Source organism: Zootoca vivipara, chromosome 6 (assembly GCF_965207765.1).
Source record: "Zootoca vivipara chromosome 6, rZooViv2.hap1.1, whole genome shotgun sequence".
NCBI classification, from domain to species: domain Eukaryota; kingdom Metazoa; phylum Chordata; class Lepidosauria; order Squamata; family Lacertidae; genus Zootoca; species Zootoca vivipara.
In genome coordinates, this window is record NC_142589.1 from 10396738 (window position 1) to 10417373 (window position 20636).

Genomic DNA, 20636 nt, shown 5'->3' on the forward strand with positions numbered 1-20636 from the left:
GAAACTCGCCAGTTTGCAGTTAAGTGTCGAAAAAGTCACCGGAAGCAAAAGCTGTTTCCCTGATGTTCGTGAAATGGGGTGCTTAAATAGGAAAATTGGGTTTGGGTACATTCCCTATGGGGCAAAAGTAATTGAATCAGGAGATGTCTGCATTTCACGTTTAAATCTCCATGGTAGTACACTAACTGTGCATGTTCCAGTTGGTCAATGCCATAGCCGGAATCCAAAGGGACTAGTTCTTCACATCAAAGGGCAGGAGGTTTGGGGCTTGTGTGTCCCAAAGAATGTTCCCCTTTCCATGATGCACATCACTTAACATTCAAAAGCAAAGGGGTTACAAAGTCTGTTTGCAGAACGGCTGGGGAGGAAGGTTACTTAAATGTGGGGGAAGTAAAAAAAATAAAAACTAATTGAGTGCAACTCAGCCCATTGGTATAGTAAAAGCGACCATTTGGTTCCTCCCTTTCAGTGAATTTTTGGGTTTCTTTTTGGGTGTTGTCTTCCACCTGCCCTTTGCTGGTTTCCTATCCCCAGAATTTTTGCTGCTCATCTAATAAATCAATTAAAACCAACATATTTTTTCTCTCCCACCAATGAATTTAAATTTCCTTCCACGAAAAAGAAACTTTCCCTCCTCCCACCCCCTAAAACAAAACTCACCCCAAACCCCCAAAGTTATTGGAATGTATTTTGAAAACATACAATACGCAAAAGGTCCTACACTGTTCTGCCTCCCAAGCCTTTATATATATATGTGTATATATATATATATTTATTTATATTTATATATGTGTATTTTTAAAAACTACCACAGCACTCACTGTGTGTTTAGTAATATAGAGAAGAGAGAGAAGAAAGAGAAATGCCAACTTTCTATAAACATAAACCACGTGACCGAGTTTCCACTTAAGGTTACGTGGGTACCACCCCCAAGAGCTGAGGAGCTTCTCCTCTTCCACATACTCTTCTAAGCTCTATATTTACAGCAGCGGCTTCGATGGCTGTGCACTTTTGTGGCAAAGGGAAGTGGCAAATAACATTGCTATTCACTAGCATCATTCCATAGCATCCGATATCCCAGGTGGGCTCGGAAGATCCAAGGAGCTGCAGGAATAATGGCTGGGGATAAGTCACAGTCTGGTGTGTGTGTGTGTGTGTGTGTGTGTGTGTGTGTGTTGCTTTATTTTATATGTACAATTGCAAAAACAGATGCAGAAACTGGGGTGAGTGGAGAACTCTCTTTTCCAAGGGCGCTACTTCCTGTTTATGTGGCATTGGTGACTTTTGGTTGAAGTAGAGTGGCTATGCATTTTGCATATGTATATGGAATTGGGAGAACTCAATGCCACCTTTGATCTACCCCTCCCCCCAAATATATATATATGCAAGAACAATCCGAGAAACATGGTTTCTGTGCAGGGCCAGATTTAGGTTTGAGGAGGCCCTAAGCTACTGAAGGTAATGGGGCCCTTTATATGTCCAGCTGTCCTTTCGTCAACAACAAATTGTTGCTGTTTCTTTGTGTTGAATATATGCTATATGGTAATTTATGGCCCTAATAGGTATCTAAAGCCATTTGCACATAACAATATATGTATTTTATCAAAGTAATTGTTTTCCTTTTTTTTTTTTAGGCCCCCGAGAGAGAGGGGCCCAAACTATAGCTTGTTTAGCTTATACGTAAAATCTGGCACTGTTTCTGTGATATGACCAAATTTGCCTTGGAGTTGTGAACTCTTGAGATGAGAATTTTTGGTAGATGGTCAAGAACTGTGGCTGGAGCTAGAGGTAAATTCTGTATCTTGGAAACTCTTAAAACCATCCAGACTAGATGGTTTGTCAAGGTGAAAGCCATAGAGAAAGAAACTGGTCACCCGTGGCTTTAAAAAAGGCTGAAAGGAATTTGAGAGGTGGAATGACTTTTCTGAACTTTAAACTACCAGCTCTTCCTGATTTCCCACCCTGCATTTTCATTATTCTTCCATTTCCTGGCTTGAAGGCTTGCCTGTCTGACATTGCACTCATGGTTCCCCTAATTCTGGAACGCAAAAATATTCGGAACCGATTAAAAACCCACCAGGTGCCCAGTGGTGGATGCTGTTGGATTTAAGGGAGTTTTAGGGGAGTGGGGACTTCGTGGACACACACAATGAGGTGCGACAGACCTTGCAACACCCACAAGGTATTCTGAACACCAGGAGAGTCTAGCCTTGCTATCTGATATGCTTTGAACTCAAAATGCAGCTGCGGAGTGAACCAGTGACCTTGGCATGCACAGCAAGCTGCTCTGCCACTGAGCCGCAGAAAGGCTAGCAATCATGCAATGGAATGCTCCCGATTTTGGTAAGCAAAATAGGAAGCTGCCTTAGGCCATTGGTCCATCTAGCTCAGTATTGTTGACACTGACCGGCAGTGGCTCTCCAAGGTTTCATGTAGGGGGTTTATTCCAACCCTATCTGCAGATGTAATTGGGGCTTTAACCTGCTCTACCCCTGAAAACCACCCGTCCTAATACGGATTGTTGGCTACAACTGCCAGTCAAGATTGTTCTGACGTCTCTTGTCCTTGAACTTTCTCATCTCTCTTTCTATCAAACGGAATATACGAGGTCATCGCTGGAATAAGTTCCTCCAGGGGTGTTGTTAGGAGGTGACCCAGATGACCTGCTCCCCCCTCCACCCCACACTTTCTAACAAGGCAACTGGAGGCACTACAGAGTAGAGTGCCCGTGAAATTCTGCCATCTTCACATGCCCAGAGGCACTTCTTTCAGTTTCAATGTGTACATAGGCAGCGGACCTCGCCAACAGGTTGCGGGGAGGTCGGAGGTCCCAATCTATTTGTGGGCCCAGAAAACCCTGCTGGTACCCCACAGCTCAAAGTGAGCCCTGACAGGCATTGACCCCCCCCCAACTCTGAAATCCAGCCTAAATTTGCATCTGCACTAGGAGTAAAGAATGTGGGTCCATACAGACCTTGATAGGCTTCTGAACCGCATCAGCAACAGTGACCAGCAAGGCCAATGGGCAGATTGGAAATTTGCATATGGAAATATTCTGCAAATTAGTGTCGTATGGGCCAGTTCCTGAATCTTTTAAATACCTAGTTTTAGTAGAAGCACCTCCCACAGAACACTTCCATTTGCAAGCTGGGTGCCGCTGGCTGTATAGCAGTCAAAATCCCCCAGGAGGGGGATTAAAATGAAGAGTTTTCCCCTATCTTCCTTGTCACAATGTGGTGGGTCTTGTAGATGAATAGATTCATCCAACAGGACCCAATGCAACATTGAAGCCAATGTTCAGGGTGTGTGGGATTTTTGACAGCCTAGACCACAAAGGATCCCTTGATTGCCAGAACGTGGCAATTTTAAAACGCCATAGGCGAACAAAGTGGTGGGGTGTTCATCAGTTATCCATCTTCCTCAGATTCTGTCTCATCTTCCCGCAGAATTAGTGGTCCCCAAACTGGGGAAAAAGTTACAATATACATCAAATCTCCCTCTCCCCAACACATTGAATTGAGATGCACTGTAACCTCACCCCCTTTTGCTATACCTTCTCCATTTTTGGTCCAAATATTTCCCCATTTGGTCCCAAGATCAACACTTAACAATCACCAGGATTCCTCCTCCACAGGCAATGCCGATCATGTACAAAAACTAAATGGGGCTGGGGGGCAGACAGACGAAAAGAATCTACCTATCTATCTATATATTTACGAAGAAAACAGGTTCCACAGTGACTTAAGACCAGAGGCCACATCCATTGGAAGGTCCATAAGTGTTGGTTGTTTACGGGGTTGGCTAGGAGGGCTTGAACATCAGGGGGGGAAATAAACATCGGATCACACTCATTGTCTCTGGCCTTTGAAGGGGTCAAAGTCACCATAGGCGAGCGCTTTCTTAACAGGTCTGCACAGTAAGAATTTGGATTGGTGGAAAGTTCTCCCTTCCTTCCTCAGTTCTCTTTGCCCTTCAGGTGCAGGCAAGATTTGGAAGGTTCGATGCTTAAGGTCCCAGAAGAAGAAGAAGGGCGTTGACAGAGCTGGGTCCTTGGAAGGCTGGTGGCAGAAGTGGGATTTTTTTTCTTCCATTTTTCATTTGCGTCTCACTGGCGGTAGACTATCAATGTAGGAGATTTCGTGTGGTTGCATCCATCCATCAGTAAGCTTGGCCCGTTTCAACTGGTAGGAGACCCAGCACAGCCGAATGCTCCCCAAGCTTCATTCTACGCTGTGTGGACAGGCTCACGTTCTTGGTCAGATAGTCAACTGCGGCTGGGAAAAGGAAGAGGAGGAGTAAACAACAGCGGAAAGGGGTAAAGTGTGAATAATGCTGCAGAAGAAGAAATGTTTACAGTTCTATAAAGATGGGCGAGTCCAGTCAGCCCATGTTTGTCTCATCACACACCATGGGCCTTAGCAGCTGCAGTTTTTAAAACATGGTAGTCATCTGCCATGCCTCTCTCTGATGCATTTTGCATTATTTTATTATAATTATTTTATTATAATATATTTTATTATAATATTGTGTTCTTAGCTATTGGAAGCCACCCTGAGTAATGCCTATGTATCGGAAGAGTGGGACAGAAATTCTTGCCAATTTTTTTGGGAAAAAGCAAGCAGCTAGTCCTCAATCTGACACCATACCCCACAAATTCTGAAAACCTATTATTATTATTATTATTATTAAAATTTGTACACCGCCCTTCATTCGAAGATCCGATGCCGGTTCACAAAAAAAAGAGAGAATACAAAATACATAACGAAACAAAAACAAACTAAACCAATAACCCCACCTCCCACGAACACGTTTGAAAAGCTATGGCGTCTGACTTTTTTTGCTTGGCACCCACCCACCCACTTATAGGTTTCCTCTTGGCTGCGCCAAAGTTTTTTTTTTTTCATTGTTAATCATCTTGGGAAAAGCTGCTTTCGAAAGTCAAAACACACGGACTCTATTAATATAGAGGCCTAGAAACTTGGTTGATTTTTTTTTTAAGAAAAAGAAAGCCAGAATCCGCCCAGCATGCGGAATCCTGTGCCTTCATCCTGCACTTCAAAATTTGGTGCCATGTCCTGAGACCTCGAGTTAGTTTGCGGGGAAAAGGATAAAAAAATAAAAGCTCGATACATTTCTTGGCTGTAAGCGGAATCGTGTGACGTGCTTTTGGCTTGACTGGAAGACCCAAAATCCACCATCCTCTGAAGACTGGCAAGTGAAAGTTCTCATATATATATATATATATATATATATATATATATATATATGAGAGAGAGAGAGTAACTGACACTCCCGATTAGCAGTGCTTCAGTCAAACTCTGTGCCCACCCCCCTCATTCTAATGTCACAAATTAGATTAATACAAGGCTGGCAAGGAAGGCACCATTGGTGCCAATGGGTAAACAAATTTCAGCCATCAGCGTCCTGTCAGCATCCTGCCCCAAAGGGGGGTCCCTTCCAGGCGAAAATTCTTATTAGACTTGTCACATCCATTAGGAATCCTTTCACGCTTCTGCGTTCCATCAGCGGTTTCATTAGCTCAGCCTCGGCCTCTGGGAATGGCTGGGACTGCTCTGTTCTGGCTCTCCTCCATTCACCTCTCCACACCCCCCCCCCCGGTCCCTCGCACACCTCCGCCGACACCATCCGGGATGGAGCAGGCGAGTTTCCCACTGCTTCTCTCCCCAAGATCTCAGCTTGGCTTCCCCACGAGAGGCCTGGATGGACCCGTAACACTTCCCAGTACCAGTTGCTGGAAACTGCCGTGGGGGGGGGGGGGAGAGAGAGAGACAGTGCTCCTGTTCTCAGGGGTCCTGCTTGCGGAATTCCCCTCGGGGCATCTGGTTGGCCGCTGGGGAAACAGGATGCTGGGGGGAGATGGAACTCCCTTTGGCCTGATCCATAGATGCTTCTGAATACCATTTCTGTGGGAGCCACAGGAAGGGAGAGTTCTCCTTGCGCCTGTGCCCTCCTTGTTGGATTCCCACAGGGATCAGGTTGGTCCCTGGGAGGGCAGGATGCCGGAGTAGATTGGCACTGGCCTGAATCAGCCGTCTCTCAATCAGGGATGATTGAGCTGTGATTCCTGCATTGTAGTGGGTTAGACTAGATGACACTTGGGGGTACCTCTCAACTTTACAATTCTGTGACTCTACTAATTTGTGGGGTTCTACACCTGGCAAAGAAAATTGGGTCCTGGGGCTCTGTCGGGCCTCTAAATTAAGCTGTGTGTGTGTGTGTGTGTGTGTGCGTGTGCGTGTGTGTGTGTGTGTATTCAACAGGTGGTTCTCCTCCTGTGGGTTTTTTTTGGGGGGGGGAGCTTAGATTTGGGGACTCCAGTAGAAAATGGAGGCCAAACAAGATCGACTGGGGAAATTCATTCTCCTTGGGGATTAATGCATTCCAAAGTGTGGTCAGGCATTTGGTTAGCCTGATCTAGGCGTCACTTAGCAATCAGAACAGCGGTGGCTTTATTATTAAAGAGAAAAGGTGGTTGGGCTGGGGGGGGGAGGTAAGCATTTCCCCACCCCTTGCCCTCTCCCCTCTGAGAATTTCCTCTCTCTTGATTCCGGAGAGTCTCCTGCCAAGGCAAGAGGTTGCAGAACAGCAAAAACTTCATAGTCAGTACCTTTGCCTGTGTTGGCAATGTCCAAGCTCTGTGCCAAGGCACAGCACCAGATGTCGTGAGATCTCCACACACACCCCCGGGGGGAGGGGGATTGCCATGTGAAAAGTAGAAATTGGAAACTCCCAGGAGCCCAAAACAGCATACTTAGGGGGTGCCCATCGCATCTCTGCATGAGTCAGGTCTTCCCACCTTCCTGCATCACTGTCCCGCCTGTGAGTGGAGCCTTAGAGCTCCCATGCTGTCAGAAGAATCCACTCTTAGAAGAGGAGACCTGCTATGTCTCTGGATGATACACAGATCTCTGCCTCCTTCCTTCCTTCCTTCCTTCCTTCCTTCCTTCCTTCCTTCCTTCCTTCCTTCCTTTGATCCTCTAAGACAGTGTTTCCCAACCAGTGTGCCTCCAGATGTTTTGGGACTACAACTCCCATCATCCCTAGCTAGCAAGACCAGTGGTCAGGAATGATGGGAGTTGTAGTCCCAAAACATCTGGAGGCACGCTGGTTGAGAAACACTGCTCTAAGATGTCACTGGGCCAACTTCCACCAACAACCCTCAGTGTTGGTCATGCTGGTTGGAGCTGATGGTAGCTGGAGCCCAGCCTCACCCAGAAGTCTATAGCTTCCCCATCCCTGAACTAGACCATCATTTGCCCAGCTCAGCTACCTCCATCATAACAGACTTTTAATGAAGGGATTGGGAACTTGTGGCCCCCCCCCCGCCAATGTTGTTCGACTGCAACTCCCATATTTCCTGACCACTGGCAATGCTGGCTGGGCTGTTGGGAGTCAGAGTCTTAAAGCAACTGGAGGGCCACAGTTCCCCCATCTCTGAACTAGGCCATCACTGCCCCTAGCTACCTGGATCACGTCTCTTAATGTAGGGAACTTGTGCTTCTGCAGATGTTGCTGGGCTCCAACTCACATCATCATTCCTGCTCAGGAGCTTTGATACCTGCCAGGGCTAGAGGCCATCACATCAGTGCCGGATTAAACCCTGTGGGGGCCCCATGGCTGTCAAAACCGTGTGTGTGTGTGTGTGTGTGTGTGTGTGTGTGTGTGTGTGATCCTGTGCACACGCTCTAGTGTGATACCATTGAACTATGAAAGCTTCACTGCAATTTTCTTACAAGATCAAATCAATATTATTTTGATCTGTTGTCGCATGGCCCTACTCTGCCTATTTGATAATTCAGAACTGCACCACATTGTCTACACCCCTGTCCAACACACTCTAGAAAACCAGACCCTCCAAATGTCCCTATTTGCCAGGGACAGTCCTGGATTTACAGACGCCGTCCCGGTTTCTGATTTGATTCAAGAATGCCCCTCTTTTCCTTAGGACGCCCCTTTTATTCATCAGAGAAATGTTGGAGGGTATGGAGTTATGTGACCGCCGAGCCAAGGAGATACTTAAATATATGACCTTTTGAAGACATCTGAAGGCAGACCTGTATAGTGGTGTTTTTTTTTTAATGTTAATGTTTTATTATGTTTTTAGATATGTTGGAAACCGCCCAGAGTGGCTGGGGCAACTGGGTGGTGTATACAGTAGTACCTCTACTTACGAATTTAATGCGTTTCGAACGCACATTCATAAGTCGAAAAAAATTGTAAGTCGAATCCCATAGGAATGCATTGGCAGAAAAAATTAGAAGCAACCCTATCTAAAAATTCGTAAGTAGAAAAAATCCTATCTAAACCGCATCCAAGATGGCGGACGGAGCTCCATTCGTAAGTAGAGTTATTCGTAAGTAGAGGTACCACTGTAAATAGTATAATAATAATAATAATAATAGTCCCTATTTTCATCAGAGAAATGTTGGGGGGTATGGAAAATCAGCAACCTGCATCATAATTGCCCCTTATTTCTGGGAATGACAAAAAGGGTCCCTTCATCATTTATCAGTAAGGTTTTTCGGGGGTGGCGGGGAAGGGGAATTAAGGGGAAATGCACTCCTGCCCCCTCTCCTTCATCCCCCCTCCCACTGCACCCTCTCTGCCCTTGCATTTCCTTATTTTTCACATTGCTCCTGCTCGCCCCCACCCTCACACACACACATGGGGTGTGACTAACACCTGGCCCGGGGGCATCTTTATTGGAAATACATGGTATCGGAATTTGTTTAAGATTTTTATCAATAGCACGTGTGGCTGGCCTTTGCATCCAGAAGCGAGAGGAAGGTCACGGGGTCGCAGATCAAGCGCCGTTTCCCCCCCCCCACCCTCCCGCAGCAAGAGGGAAAGAACAGGGAGTGGAGGAGGAGGAGGGAAGTAAACAGCCATTCATGCCCCTCTCTGTGCACTTTTGCAGAAGGTTCTCATTTGGCCGTAGAAGTCGAAACACATTACATGGAGCAAGGGCAAGGGGGGGGGGAGCGGTTGTCACGGCCGCTTGGGGAAGGGAGGTCACTCTGCAATGAGCCCTGGGCGAAAAGGGGAGGAGAGGGAGGGTGCCCCCCACTTCAAGAGTTTCAATGGGTCACAAACTTATCCTTGGCTACAAAGGGTAGCAGGTGAACAGTCTGGCTGAGAGCCTCTTGGGAGGGAGGGGGGCGTTGTGTGTGACCCCGGTGGACCAGGAGGTGAGCTGACCCTCCCACCTCCAAGGATATGAGCAAAGGCCCTTGCCCCAGGGACCTCACCACTTGCTCCAAGACCCCCTTTTTGGAGTCTTTAAATTGCCGGGGCAATTTCGAGAAAAACTAAAGAGGATTAACACACCGCAGACCCACTGAAATAAATGAACCAGATTTAGTCATTGCATTAAACTTAACGGGGTCTACACTGAGTAGGTCTAGCATTGGATGCAACCCATATATAACTGCCCTGAGACCTGCAGGTATATTTATCAATTGAATAAATAATAATAATATTTATTTATTTAGTATTTATTTATGCATTGCATTTATGTTGGTCCATGGAGCGTAGAATTGCCAACTCTGACTGGCATCCATTAATTTAGCAAATGTCTACACAGTTCTTTGTAAAAATTTATCCCAATGTGGTCCTCTGTGTGGGTCCCTGCTTAGAATCATAGAATTGTAGAGTTGGAAGGGACTCCAAGGGTCATCTAGTCCAACCCCCTGCAACGCAGGAACCACAACTTCCCACCCACCTCCAGAGATGCAGAGGAGGTTACCCGCTGCCCCCCTTGCATGAGTTTCCGCAACAATCTCGCCTCGCCCCACCAACAGGCACAGCCCAGAAGCAATGGCAGGGTCTTAACCCTCCGGTAGCAGATACTTACTTTGCCCGTACTGTCCATACTGGTAGCTGGCCACCGGGTCCACACTATAGCCGGTGGTGGTGTAGGTCGGGGGGCAGTAGGACTGAGAGGTGGGGAGGCTGTCAACAGACTTGATGGAGTCGCTCCTCTGACTGCAGCTGGCCGAGATGGAGTTGGCGGTGTCCAAACTGCCATGGAGGGGCGAGATGGAGAAGTCAGCCTGGGGCTGTGGGGGGACACCACTGGGGTTGCTCAGGATGCTCATGACCTGTGGGGGGTTGAAAGATGAGACCCAAGTCAATGGGGAACAATGGCATGGAGAGAGAAAGCAGCGGCGAGCCAGATGTTTAAACAGAACTGAGTGCTTGGGAGGAACAGAATGCAAGAACGCCAGAATTTGGATCAGGCCCTCTGGTTCAGCATCCTCTTCTGTACCAATGGCCAACCAGATGCCTAGGGGGAAAAGGTAAGCAGGATCCGAGAACATCGGTGCTCATCTCATTAGTTTTTAAACTCAAGTTAAGAACCTCAGAAGAGTCTCGCCGGATCAGGCCAACGAACCAAAAACAAACCCCTGTGTTGCAATAAGAAGCAATCACAGCAATACAAACACAACGCGTAGGCTAATGGTTAGTAGAGAATAAATAACAGAATAATGATGTTCTATGATCATTATTCTATTATATATTCTCTGCTAACTTTTACCCTACGTGTTGTGTTTGTATGCGATTGGATCAGGCCAGCAGCCTGTCTAAACATAAAACACCAAACATTTAAAACTTCCCAATACAGGGCTGCCTTCAGATGCCTTCTAAAAGTTGTGTAGTTCTTTATGTCCTTGACATCTGACAGGAGCGTGTGCCACAGGGCAGGCGTCACTGTTGAGAAGTCCCTCTGCCTAGTTCCCTGTTCAATTTTCGCAGCGAGCGAACCCCCAGAAGGCCCTCAGAGCTGGACATTAGTGTCTGGGCTGAACGATGCGGGTGGAGGCGCTCCTTCAGGTATACTAGGCCGAGGCCGCTTAGAGCTTTAAAGGTCATCACCGACACTTTGAATTGTGCTCGGAAACATACTGGGAGTCAGTGTAGATCCTTTAGGACTGGTGTTATATGGTTGCAGCTGCTCCCAGCCACCAGTCTAGCTGCCGCATTCTGGATTGGTTGTCGTTTCCGGGTCACCTTCAAAGGTAGCCTCACATAGAGCGCATTGCAGCAGTCCAAGCGGGAGATAACCAGAGCATGCACCACTCTGGCGAGACAGTGCGCAGGCAGGTAGGGTCACAGCCTGCATACCAGATGGAGCTGGTAGTACAGTACAGTATCATCTTCCAATTTTAGTTATCGTTTGGCCTACTCTTAAGAATGGAAGACTGTAAGAATAGCTCTGCTAATTCAGGCCAAAGGCCTAGCTAGTCCAGCATCATGTTCTAACAGTGGCCCACCAGATTCCACCAATGGGAAACCAACCGAGCTCTCATATGAACCTGAGAAGATCTTTTGGATCATGCCAGTGGCCCATCTAGTCCAGCCTCCTGTTCTCACAGATTCCCCAGTGGGAAACCAGCAAGCAGGAAACCAGCAAGCAGGAGCTGAGCACAAGAGCAACATTCCTCTTGTGTGGTTTCCAGCAATTAGAATTTGGAGGCAGGCTGTTTCTGGAGGACCCATCTATTTCTTGTGACTAATTGCTACTACCAGTAGACTTAAGTGCATAACAGAAGCCTGGCTGATGGATCAGCCCAAAGATTTAGCCCAGCATCCTGCTCTCTCACAGTGGCCACCCAGAGGCCCCAATGGGAAGCCGGCCACACTTGCGATTCCCAGCAAAGCTACTTCCTCCTCCTTCTCTGACACAAACCTCTTTTCTGAATCTCGGACAAGTCCCTCGGCTTCCCTGGCAATGCTCTGACCACAGGAAGCTTCAGCTGCTTCACTCCTTGCTTTTTGGCAAAGCGCCGAAGTGCCAGCAGTCACCTTGGGAGGCCGTTTGCGCCGCTCAAAAGCTTTCCCTTCTTTTTATAAAGAAAAAGTGAGAGCGGGAGGGGGAGAAAGTCTGAAAATGTAGCATAATCTTATTGACCTCAATTAATGCACCAAATTGAAAATGTTTGGAGCCCGGCAAGAGGTGGAAGAAAGCTTTTTATCCCTCGCTAACCTCCTGTTGGGAGGACTTTATTCTTTCCGAATGACACGCTGCTGTTTCGGTAGAGGCTATTCCTCGCCCGGCAAATGCTCCGATGGCTCCCCTTGCCCCCAACTTCTGCCAGATATAAGCTTGAGATGCTGGGGACTGAGCCTGGGACCTTCTGCATTCAAAGCAGATGCTCTGCCACTGAGCCTGAACCCTTTTCTTATGATATAGGAAGCTGCCATCTAATTCGGTGTTTCTTCAGACAAGAGACTCTCCAAGCCCTTCACGGAAATGTTGGGGATTGAACCTGCGACCTCAGTACTCCAACACCAAGCTATGGTTTGTTCCCCCCAAATTTAGTAGGATCCTAGTCCTCATGGTTTTGAAAGACTCATTTAAACAGGGAACTGCCTTATACAGAGTCAGCTATGAGTCCAACTAGCTCACTAGAGTGTACGCCAGGGTTTCCAAAACTTGGGTCTCCAGTCATTTTGGGACTACAATTCCTATCAACCCTGACCACTGGTCCTGCTAGCAAGGGATGATGGGAGTTGTAGTCCAACAACAGCTGGAGACCCAAGTCTGGGAAACCCTGGGCTACCCTGACTAGCAGTGGCTTTCTAGGGCGTCAGGCAGGTGGGGCTGGGAAAGAGTCTCTTTCTGAAACCCTGGTGACTGTTGGGAATTCCATTCCACCCTTGCTGAAGGTATGTGGGATTGTTACTTGTCACATGTCTGTTTACATTCCAGCACAGATTGCTGGAGTCCTGTGAGTGGAACATCCGCTCTGTATTGCTTTTGTTTTCTCTCTCCGAGAAGAACGACAAGGAGAGAGGCCATGTTTTTCTTTGTCCTGATTTATGTATAATAAATGCGTAGTTTAGTATAGTATCCATGCCTCGAGCCTGATCTGTTGTGTGTTTACTCTGCTGAGTAATGTGTCTTCTTCCATGCACAGCAGCATGAGTCATGGGCGCACGTCGGAGGATGACTGATGGATCTCCGGAGCGGCAAGGCTGAGAAGGGAGGTGCTCCGGCTGGGGCCAAGCCAGCTGGCTTTCCATCCCATGGTTCCGACAGTGACATCCTGCTGGGCAGTGTGGGCCAGAGACGGGGAAGCTGACTTCCGCCTTCAGATGTTGTTGGGCTACAGTTCTCATCAGCCCCAGACAGGCATGGTCAATGGTCAGAGACGATGAGACTTGACTGATCTAGATGGGCCAATGGCCAATGGGCCAAGGGCCAATTCAGCACATCTATTTGTTTTTATTTATCCCGTTTATACCCCACCCTTTCTCTTCCAAGGAGCTCAAGTTAGAGCACCAGGTTCTAATTCTGCCCTGGTTTATCCTCACAACAACCATGCAATGTAAGTTAGAATTGTAGAGTGGGAAGGGACCACGAGGGTCCAATCCCCTGCAATGCAGGAAGCTTTCCCCCCAATGTGGGGCACAAACCCACAACTCCGAAATCAAGAGTCTCATGCTCCATGGACTGAGAATGAGTGGCTATGACCTGAGGTCGCCCAGTGAGCTTTATGGCTTCATGTTTTTTCCATCGGTATTTGAATAGGTCTGTGTTTTCATATTGTTTCAATTCTATTCCAGTTCAATTGATTTTTAATGATTATATTTTATATGGTTTTTTAAAGCTTTTTTCATATTTCATCTGTCTTGTTTTAATTTGTGTAAGACGCCTTGAGTCTCAGTCTGGGGGGGAAAGGCAGGATAAAAATAAATATAAAGGATTTGTCCTTTTTGTGTTGTTGAACAATGAGCACCATAATGTTATTTTTATCTTCCTGATGTATTTAAACTTTTGTATTACGTGTTGTTTTTTTAATAATTACAAATTCCTTTGAAACATTTTCTGTAGTAAGCAATGGATAAATGCAATAATCAACCAATAATCAATTATGATTTCTGAGTCAGGATTTGAACTCTGGTCTCTCCCAGGTCTTAGTCCAATACTCTAACCACACTGGCAGCTCCCTGTGTGTGGACACTCTGGGCTAGTGGCCCTTACGCCACAGAAATTCCAACTAGTGGAGCTCTTCCATGTCTCTCCCATTTTATTCAAAAACAAAAACAAAAACCAACAACCCCAAAACTTGCAAATCCAAACTCTAGAGGAAAGGATTATTATTACTATTTTCCCCCATCATGCTTCTCCTGCAATTGACCTTGCTTTCTCCTAATTTATTATGTCTTGGAGCATTTACCACCACTAACAAGAAATCAATAGCGCCTCCGTATCTGAAAGGGATATATATATATATATATATATATATATATATATATATATATATATATATATATATATCACTATCAGGAAGGAAATCTGTCATGTCAATCAGGGTGATTGGCAACCTTCCTGTCCCCGCCACCCAGCTCTCCTGCTTCTTATCAATTGCTCCCTCCAAATTCCCCTCTAGGCGTTCAATCCGATGCTGGCTCAAAGTGAAGTTTCCGATCAAAGAGGCTGTGGACGTGGCAGCAAACCGGATGGGGAGAACCAGACAGATTCCTTTGGGAGGCTTAACTGCAGAGGGTGAAGGCAAGGCTCACCCCACTCCCTGATGCTCAGGGCACCCAGCATTCCAAGGTAGACTGCTTCTGAACGTGGAGGTACCACCTGCTACTCATGTATGATAAGAACATAAAAACATAAGCAAAACCTCTTGGATCAAGCATGCTGCTCTCAGAGTAGCTGACCAGATCCCCTAATGGAAAACCTGCAAACAGAACCTGAGCAGCGTTAGGAACTGAGATATGAAAGCTCGGAGCTGAACGGCACCTTAAACCTAGGTTATGGGTGCGACAACGGAATGTCTAGGTGCGCTTTTTGAATAACAAGAATAGAAAGCTGAAAATGAATGAACTGCAGCTAAAATATTATGTTCATTTTTCACATGGTCTAGGGATGGGGAGGGGAAGGACTAGTCCAGGCATCCCCAAACTGCGGCCCTCCAGATGTTTTGGCCTACAACTCCCATGATCCCTAGCTAACAGGACCAGTGGTCGGGGAAGATGGGAACTGTAGTCCAAAACTTCTGGAGGGCCGAAGGTTGGGGATGCCTGGTCTAGTCCTTCCCCTCCCCATCCCCCTAATATTCTTAAGAGGGTCTGTCTGTCTATCTATCTATGTGTCCTGAATCTTCCAACCTCTTGAGACCCCAGCTCCCATCCTCCCATGCTGGCTGCTGGAGTCCCTACACCCTCACACAGGTTCATGGAAGAGCCCTTTGCTACAGATGCTGATTAAGGTGTGGGGAACCTCTGGCTCTCCACTTGTTTCTGGACTACAACTCTCATCATCCCAGGCCACTGGGCTTTGCTTGCTGGGGCTGCTGGGAGTTGTAGTTCAGCAGCGTCTGAGGGCCCAAGGAATTCACCTGTGTGAATTCCTACATGGGAAAAAGAAATCAGGGGCACAAAAGAAAGGGACACTGCGTCCCAAGGTCAGCTCGTGACAATCTTGACTGTGGTGAGATCTGAGCCCATGTGGGTGTGGTTAGAGTGGACCTTTGAGACCAGGGTTCAAATCCCCACTCGGCCGTAGTCACTCTACTGGGTGACCTTGGGCTGCCTCTCAGCCTGACAACCTCACAGGGTTGTTGTGGGGATAAGATGAGGAGGGGGAAGAACCACAAATGCCACCTGGAGCTCCTTGGAGGTAGAGCTGGGAAATAAATGCAATGAAATAAAATAAATAAACTGGAAATTTCCCAAGTTACCGCACCACGCCATTTTTCAGGTGCCAGAAGCAAAGGGCCACTCTATCTCTCTGTATCTCTCTGTCCTCTCATTTTGGTGGTGGCAGTGGCAGGAACTAACGGTCCAACCCCCCCCCCCAAAAAAACCCCCTCCGTTTCTACAGAGCCCTTACACATTCCTTCCCTCTGGGATTTCATCACTCTCTCGCACACTTTAAAAGAAGGGGAGGTTTTTTTCTTTTTAAAAAATGTAATTAATTCTCTCCATTTCTGAGCTAGCCCTCAGGGCCTCTGGCCGCCAAGGCTCAAGCCGCAAAATGTGCACCCTTTACGATAAACGGAGATGGCTTCAGAGTGCAAACCACAATTAGGCAAACCAATCTCAGCCATCAATAGCTTTATTTTAGGTTCGGAGGGGGACGTGGGCGTAGGGGGTGGGCATCGGGTGGGGAAAAGCCCACTGGGTCTCCGGGGCAGGTGGGTATCGGAGAGCAAGAGAGCAAAAGGCGAGCGGCACAAGGCCCAACTATTGCTGCTAGACAGGAGCGCACAAAGCTGCTGCAGACAGAATCAGACTCATATGGCTCCCTCTACCTCAACGGGCAGCAGCTCTCTAGAGTTTCTGACAAGGAGTCTCTTCCAGTCCTACCTGGAGATGCTGGGAATTGAACCTGAGCTCTTCTGCAAGCTAGGAAGATGCTCAGTGACTGACCTGTGGTCCTTTCGCTAAAGATGTTCATAGAATCACAGAGTTGGAAAAGGACCCTGAGGATCATCTATTCCACCCCCTACAATGCCAGAATATGCAGCTGTCTAATAATAATAATAATAATAATAATAATAATAATAATAATAATAATAATAATTTATTATTTATACCCCACCCATCTGGCTGGGCTTCCCAAACCACTCTGGGCGGCTTCCAACAAAACATTAAAATACAGCTCCCCTGAGGGGATCGAACCTGCAACTTTGGTGTTATTAGCACCATATTCTAGTCCTCCTGCTTCCGGATAAAGGGCTCATTTAAATAGGACTCTAGGAAGCTGCCTTAGTCAGACATTGTTCCGTCTAGCTTAGTACTGGCTACACTGACTGGCAGCAGCTCTCCAGGGCCTCAGGCAGGGAATCTCTCCCAGACCTACCTGAAGATGCCGCCAGGGACTGAACTTGGGAACATCCTGCAAGGAATGTAGGGGCTAAACTCTGAGCTATGGCTCTCCCTTAAGGCACAGCAGGAACATAGGAAGCTGCCATGCTAAGTCAGACCATTGGTCCCTCCAGTGTGTTCCCTTCCAGATGTTGCTGGACTCCAACTTTCATCAACATCATTAACCACTGGCTGCTGTTGGCTGCTGGGAGTTGTGGTCCAGGAACAACTGCAGGGTTGCAGGCTCCCCATTCCTGAACTAGACCATCACTTGCCTTTAGTGCCCCCGGCTAGCACCATGACAATTCTGCCTTCTTTTAATGGAGGGATGCGGAATCTGTGGGGGTCCTCCAGATATCACTAGACTACAATTCCCATCATCCTTGACCACTGGCCAACAATCCCTGACAGACTGCCATTCCGCCTCTGCTTAGAAATCATATTGCCATCAGATTAGTCGCCATTTTTTCCATCTAAGGCAAGCGCTAAAGAATGGTGGGATGGGAAGAACGCAATCCCCCCTCGACTTCGCAAGACAAGAAGAAAATCCCCTTCCCTCTTTAAATGGCCACGAGAGACCCTCCAACCTCATTTTTCAGTTTGTTCTCCCTTATCACAATATTTGAAAAGCTTGGTAGGAATTAGATTGGAAAGGGAGATGTTTCAGGTGGTGGACTGAGAGAGAGAGGGGGGGGGGGAAGTCTGTTAGGTCATTGATACCAAAAGCTCCATCCTCTACGTGGAATCCCTTTATGAGGGATGGATCTTGGCATCATTAAGGCGGATTCTCCTGCCTCGCTCACCACTCCATTCCCTAATCCCCAGAGAGTATTCAAGGAACGCTTCTTTCAAACCTAACTTAATATTTCCCATCTCCACACTGAGATCCTTAAACCTCATTTTATCCCTCTCTCAGCTGCAAAGCAAACTCCTTCCTTCTCTCTCCCCCGATGTGTTAATACCCTATACATAATCACAGACTGATTTCCCTACAATGGGAATTGGTAAGAGCAGCTATTTTAAAAGGGACATTAAGGACTACAAAAGACCGGGTTTTTTTAAACTATTGGAAAGTTGGTGCTGCAAATGCAGAGAGGAAGAATCTATTCATTTTATATAAAGAGACCAACAGCCCATCTAGTTCACCACCCTCTTCTCATGGTGGCCAGCCAGATACCTCAATGGTAACCACCCCCTGCAGGATTCGGGCATGAGAGCACCCTCTCTTCCTGCTTCCAGCAACTGGCATTCAGAAGTATTGCTGCCTTCAGCCAGGGAGGCCAGAACATAGCCATTGTGGCTAGTAGCCACTGCCCTCCATGAATTTGTCCAATCCTCTTTTAAAGACATCCAAGTTGGTGGGCCTCATTGCCTCCTGCGGCAGCGAGTTCCAGAGTTTAGAATCACAGCATCGTACACTGTGTGAAAACACTGTGGGGCATGAAGGCTACTAAAAAGAGGTCTGTAACTCGATTAGGCTAAAGAGGGTTCTCACCATAGCCAGCCAGATGCGCCCATGGGAAGCCTGCAAGCAGTACAACAGCAAGCATAACAGCAACACTTCCCCCCACTTGTGCTTCCCTGCAAATGCTATCCAGAGGCAAACAATGTCTCTGACATGGAGGGTAGAACTTAGGCCCTGTGGCTAGTAGCCATTCATGAATTTACTGAATCTTCTAATCGTCTGACTCAGTAGAAGTTCGTAAGCAATTTGCTTGGCTGACGAGAAACCAATAACAGCAACTCTACTCACTGGTGATTCCCAGCAACTGGTAGATCATAGCCCTGTCCTCCATGAATTTGGTGGCCAACACTACATCCTATAGCTTATGAGACCTGCTGGATCAGGCCAAAGGCCCATCCGGTGCAGCTTCCTTTTCTCATAGTGCACCACCAAATTCCTGTGGGAAGCCCCCAAGTACGACCCAAACACGAGAATAACTCTCTTCTCCTGTAGTTTCCAGCAACTGGTATTTGCAGATCATAGCCATCATGGCTAGAGCCGTGAGCAGCCCTCTCCTCCACGAATACCTCTGGCTGCCTCTGCTCTCAAACCACAGTCCTGTTCCAAAGCAGGAAGGACCCGAAACAAAAACAAAACACTCTACACATTTTACTGCTTAGGGCCAAAAAGGGCCTATTAAACTATCCCCCAATTTTTTTTAAAAAAACCCCCCAAGGTTTCCTGAAAAGGAAAAAAAACAAACAAAGCACATCGTTGTGGTGTCTCCTCCTTCTCCTCTGCAGCCCCACACCGGCACAAATCAACAAAGCCGATCTGAAACACACCCCACCTTCTTCCTCTCCCCTCCTCCCTATTCCTCAGTTGAGCAGATCGGTCCCTCTGCTCCTATCGCCCACCCCCTGCGGACACCAGTAATGGAGTCAGGGTGGTGGTTCACTGCTTCCAAACAAGATTTCGCGGAGATCCTTTGAGGCTCTCCCCACATCCCCCTTCTCTGCTTCTTCCTTCCTTTTTTCCTGGGATGGCAAAAGGGAAGTATCTATAAATTGTGAAAAGAGATGTATACTACAAAGGGTTCTACCGAGTGGCATATCCCAGCCTCAGGCTAGGCTGGCTGGCTGGCTGGCTGATAGTCTTCCAATCTGCGGTGGAACTCTCCTTCTCTGTCTCTTTCTTTCTCCCCCCCCCCACTTCTCCCCACCTCTGATCAAGCGGACCGCTGCAATCAGTTAAAGTCCAGCTTAACTACAGTGTAAGATACACCAGTTAAGTCCAGCCAATGCCTCCGGGGTTCTCCATCAGGCATAGGGCTGGGGGAAAAATTGAAAGAGAAGGAGGTGGGGTGTGTGTGTGTCTGCGGGGAGATGAAATAGCCTCGATAAAGTTCACCAAACATGGTGCCAGCTAGCAAGATTCCAGGCCAAACACTGAATTTACTCCGGGATGGCAAGTGAATGGAGAAAACGTTAAACAATTGAGAAGCAATTCATTTCCACCAGCTTCCTCTCTCTGATTGTTGCTCTAGTCATATGGTTCTCAAGGAAAGGCTGCTTTAAATGGAGACACAGGAAGGTGTTTCAACCCATGTCAGACTGACTCATCCAGCTCAGCTTTGTCTACACTGGCTGGCAGTGGTTCTTCAGGGTTTCAGGCAGGGACCTTCACTAGCATTAATGGGAGATGCTGAGAGTTTGAATGAAGACCTTCTGCATACAAAGCAGATGCTCAACTGCTGGGCTCATAAAATAAACCAAGATCCCAGCCTTTGTGGTTTTGAATAAAGGGATGCTTTAAACAGGAACACAGAAAGTTGTCTTAAATTGTAAGTTCACCCAGCTCAGTATTGACTGGCAATAGTTATCTGGGGTTTTGACAGGGAATAGTCCCAGCTCCACCAGGAAATTGCAGAATCATAGGATTGTAGAATTCCAAGGCCCACCTAGGCAATGCCAAGGACCAAGCCTGAGAACTTTTGCATGCATGCTCTGCAACTGAGCTACAGATACAGGAGGCTAGGAAGCTGCCTTTGCAGAGTCAGACCCTGGGTCCAAAGCAAACAGGAGAACTCCAACTTTTCTCTCATGCATGTGCAATAACCAATAACACAAATCTCCCTAAATTGGTGCGCACAGCAAGATAGAGAAAATGTATGCAATTGCATTCCACCCCACCCCCCACCCCCAGTCAGGTCTTGAATTAGAAATGGTCCTTGCAGTGTAAAAGGAAATGGTCTGAGCTGGGTTGTACATGACACTGCCCCCTCGCATGTGGACCGGGGCCTCATAGTTCAGAGCAGGGGCTCTTAGGCCAACAGATCACACAG

General features: G+C 47.3%; 1 protein-coding gene across 1 annotated transcript in view; it reads right to left on the minus strand.

Annotated features, from left to right (window-relative positions):
• Nucleotides 1-3388: 3388 nt before the first annotated feature.
• The window catches only part of PAX7 (paired box 7), a 144010-nt gene continuing 126762 nt past the window's right edge, over nt 3389-20636 (minus strand). Inside the window, exons 8-9 of the mRNA XM_035118987.3 lie at nt 9875-10121; nt 3389-4274 (exon numbers count right to left, since the gene is read on the minus strand). Of these exons, the coding sequence (XP_034974878.1) occupies nt 4159-4274; nt 9875-10121 (363 nt within the window). The 3' untranslated portion in view covers nt 3389-4158. The remainder of the gene's footprint in view (nt 4275-9874; nt 10122-20636) is intronic.